At 47.3% G+C, this 4225-nt stretch overlaps 1 protein-coding gene across 1 annotated transcript; it reads right to left on the bottom strand.

Moving 5' to 3' along the window:
• Positions 1-452: 452 nt before the first annotated feature.
• On the bottom strand, positions 453-1175 carry Sf3b5 (splicing factor 3b subunit 5). The gene has a single exon (XM_047558514.1). The coding sequence runs from the start codon at positions 1047-1049 to the stop codon at positions 789-791; it is 261 nt and encodes an 86-aa protein (XP_047414470.1). The 5' UTR covers positions 1050-1175; the 3' UTR covers positions 453-788.
• Between the last annotated feature and the right edge of the window lie 3050 nt (positions 1176-4225).

Here is a 4225-nt window from a genome sequence, read left to right as displayed (position 1 = left end):
TAGCTGAGGCAGGAGGATCACAAGTTTGAAGCCAGCCCTGGCAGAGAGACCCTGTCACAAAATGTAGCTCAGTGGTACTGCGCCCCTGGGATCAAACCCCTGTACCTGGGGCAGAAGGACACACAAAAATAATTTGTTGAATGAAAGAAGGTACTCGTTTGCCAGGTGTCATTTCTGAAGAAATGGCCACAACTTCCCAAGAGAGAGGATACAATTTACAGAGAAGTGGAGTCAATGATAGCAAAGAATTAATCATAAACTTCAATTCTTGAAGGTATAGTAAGCTTGGAAAAAACGCTCTTGGGGGTTTGGGGTGGGGAATATTATAAAGGTCTGCATAGAGAATTTAAGGACATGACAATGAACCATTTCCTATGCGAACTCTCATGAAATCCTGGTCCCCAAACGCCTCCCCGAACCCTCCCACCCGAACACAAGCAGTCACAGCAAAAGACAGGACAATTTCTAAACTTTATGGAAAAAGCAACAATGACAACTAGCCAAATCCCGTTTCAACCCAGTGTGGTCCTCCCCCATGCTGGTCGGCTCTGGGACCTCTCCACTCGCACAGTTCTCAGGTCCTGACGGTGTCTCGGTGCCACGTTCCGCAGGGTCCACGTAAAGGCAGGTCAGGCGGGCCACCCCGGAACACACTCCTCTGTACACCGAAAGCACGAGAAGCACGAGCCAGGAAGGATCCGTCCACTGGAGGAAGGAAAATGCGGGAAACAACGGCAAACTGAGGAAGGTAGAGAGAGGGGCTCCCGCAAGGGTCGCAGCGCGGGGCCTCAGTTCTCCTCGGGCTTATCGGCTGGCGGCCCGCACGGCTGCAGCATCTTCTCCATCAGGTTGAAGCGGACTCGCGCTTTGCTCTCATTCTCGGCAATGGCGAAATAGTTGAGCAGGTCGAAGTGGCCCATGTAGGAGCAGTACGAGTCGCGGTGCTGGTTCACCAGCCACTCCCACTTGGTGGTGTCGGCATGGCCCGTGCCGATGTACTTGGACTGGAGGTGCTCTAGCTGGCTGTGGATGGTGTAGCGGTCGGTCATCTCGCCACTTTCCCTTTGCTCAGATCAGGGGCCGAAAGCGAGCCTCGGGTTTCCCGCCGGAGTCGACACCACCACACGCAAGCTCCGCACTCACGCCGTCGCAGCAGAATGGCGTCACTGTGGCGACGCTGCGTAAGCCCTCCGCCGTCGGGCGCGGAGGCGGAAGCGGAAGTGCATTCCATCACGTAATTGGAGTTGCCTAGGCGACGCCGGCAACTGGGCCGCCCCTGCTCGGAGCCACCCGCTTCTGAAAGCGTTGCTTGACTATCCGCTGATTGACCACTGGGCGGCGCTTTTCTAACCGGAACCGGGCAAACTGGGACTTGCGGTCACGGGGGTTCGCATACACTGGCGCCTGGGACCCCCTCGCATTTTAAGAGGACTCAGGAGGCCCAGTGGAGGGCTGTGCGGGAGGCGGGGAGTATCCCCGGGGGTTGGGAGCTGAGGCATGGGGAACCCAAGCCGGCCAGGGCTACCGATCACCGGGAGGATGAACTCACGGTGTAAGGGGGCGCTAACCTGGCGGCGCGGTAGTCCACCAGCCGTGGGTCCCCTCGAAGTCAGCCTGTGCGAGTTCTGGTCCCCGCACGTCTCTTAGACGTTGTGTGCGAGAAAAGCTGGATTCAGCCGGCCGTGGTGGCGCACGCCTCTCATCCCAGCCACTCTGGGGCTGAGGCGGGAGGTCGCAAGTTCGAGGCCAGCCTGGGCAGCATGGCGAGACCCCTGTTGATAAAACAACGGCACACACTAGCGGGGCCGCCGTGTCCTGCTTGTCTAGCAAAGCACGGCAGCGGTCGCCACGCGTTCTGGCTTCCAAGTCGAGCTGCTTCTCCCGCTGTGCGTTTCGCTTTGCTGCGCGCCCTCGGGCTGCTCGGCACCTCTGCGGCCCCAGCCTGCACCTCCGCTTTGAGTGCTGCGCGCCCCCAGGTCCTTGCACAAGCTGTCCCCTTGCTGTGCGCGCTCGGGCTGCTCAGCACCTCTGCGGCCCCAGCCTGCACCTCCGCGTTGAGTGCTGCGCGCCCCAGGTCCTTGCACAAGCTGTCCCCCAGCACTGTACTTGGAATACTTGTGTTTCCTCGGCTCACGCGCCTCCCTTTAAGGCTGCTCACAGGCATCACCTTGAAAGTGGCGGTGACCCTTGCAGGCAGATGTAAAGCTTCCTTCCTCTTCCATCTCTTGCGTCTCTTGCTTATTATCGCTTTATAGCCTACTTTTTTTGGATTAAGTACTTCCTTACGAGTGTAGAACCTACTTGAGAAAAAAGAATCCTGTGCTGCTTTTATGATAACCTTTATTGATATCCGTATAACCTGGTGGAGATTGGATTCTCAGAAAACGTTGGGTGAATGGGTGAAGAGCGATGACAGCCAGAGAAGGAACTCTAGCAGAGACCACTTTAACATACAGTAGTTCTAGTCTTCTGTGTAAACTGTGTAGACAATTCATTCTGAAAATGTAGGGGGTATTACGTCACTCCGTAAGTTCACTATTTAGATGTCCCACACCTCGCCCTTTTGCCAGTTTGTTTCCGTTTTTTTTTTTTTTTTTTTTTTTTTAAGAAATTGTATTATAGGAATAAGATTGACGTCCTCCCCCCGCCCCCATCATATCCCTTCAGAAGACTATCCTGAATTTGGAGCCTGGTTTTTGTTTTTTTTAATCAAAAAGTTGTGATCTATAAACAGATGTTCTTGTCTTGCATGTGTTAAAGCTTTATATAAATAACACTATGTTGTTATAAAAGTTGTTTTTCCTTTAGTCAATGTCCTTGTTGATATTTGTTGACTTTAGTTCATTTTTATCACTGAATTAATATACCATAACTTTCTGCTCTTAATAGATTTCCCGCCATATTTTTGCTATTAGAAACAATGTTGGGAGGAGGAGGATGGAAAAGGGTGATTGTGTTTGGTCAGTGCCCACTGTATGCAGGAATGGAAATACCACAGTGAACCCCACTCTTAGGTACAATTAATACGTAGAATTAATTAATTAATTAGAAAAAAAAGGAATTTAATGTAGTCAAATTTATCAGTCTTCCTTTATGGCTCATGCTTTTTGCATTTGGTTTAAAAAAGTGAAATCAAACAAAATCCTTTCCTACCATGGGACCATAACAAGAATTTAAAAAAATTTTTTTCTAATTAATTAATTCTAATTAATACGTAAAAAGAATGCTGCAACAAATATTCATTTCTGGGGGGAGGAGAGTACCGGGTATCCAACTCAGGGGCACTCAACCAAGCCTCTTTTGTATTTTATTTAGAGGCAGGGTCTCGCTGTTGGTGAGGCTGACTTTGAACTCACCATTCTCCTACCTCAGCCTCCCAAGCCACTGGGATTACAGGCATGCGCCACCGCACCCAGCTAAATATTCTTGTAAATATATTTTTATATACGGGGAAATTTCTCAGAGCATATACACAGGAATAAAGTTGTTGAGACTTAGGGATGTATTCAAGGTTTCCCACCAGCAAAATAAGAATTCTTTCAGTTCAACATACTTCTCAATACTTGGTGTTACCGATACTTTAAAATTTTTCGAATCTGATGGGTGGAGTGAAATATCATTGTAACCCTAATTTGCATATCCCTGATTACTGGGAAGGCTGGCATCTTCTCTGTGTTTATGGGCCTATTGCATTTCTGATATGATTTGCATATTTATATCCTATGCTCATTTCCTATTGGATACTTGTCTTTTTCTTACTAATTTTTAGGAGCTCTTTAGATATTCATAATATTAGTCTTGCCCAGTTACATGCAATAAGATATCTTTTCCCCCCTAGTCTGGCTTTTTTTTTTTTTTAATAACCATTTTTGATATCATTTGTTGTACAGGAATTTAATGTAGTCAAATTTATCAGTCTTCCTTTATGGCTCATGCTTTTTGCATTTGGTTTAAAAAAGAGAAATCAAACAAAATCCTTTCCTACCATGGGACCATAACAAGAATTTAAAAAATTTTTTTTCTAAAATTTTTAGAATTTTTTTTCATATTTAGTACTTTAATTGTAGGGGTGGAGTACAGCTCGGTGGCAGAGGAGTTGCTTATTATGCACTTTAATTCACCTGAAAAATTTTTTTAAATTATTACTTTAGGGATCTAATTTTTAATATTTTCCTAAATAACTATTTTGTTCCCAGCGATAACCAAGTATTCATTAACTAATGCA

This window comes from Sciurus carolinensis, chromosome 7 (assembly GCF_902686445.1).
Source record: "Sciurus carolinensis chromosome 7, mSciCar1.2, whole genome shotgun sequence".
Classification (NCBI taxonomy): domain Eukaryota; kingdom Metazoa; phylum Chordata; class Mammalia; order Rodentia; family Sciuridae; genus Sciurus; species Sciurus carolinensis.
This window is presented reverse-complemented; position numbering and strand designations above follow the sequence as displayed.

Bases quoted from the DNA above. Each gene is read 5' to 3' on its own strand.
- Sf3b5 (XM_047558514.1), bottom strand. From the start codon at position 1,049: ATGACCGACCGCTACACCATCCACAGCCAGCTAGAGCACCTCCAGTCC.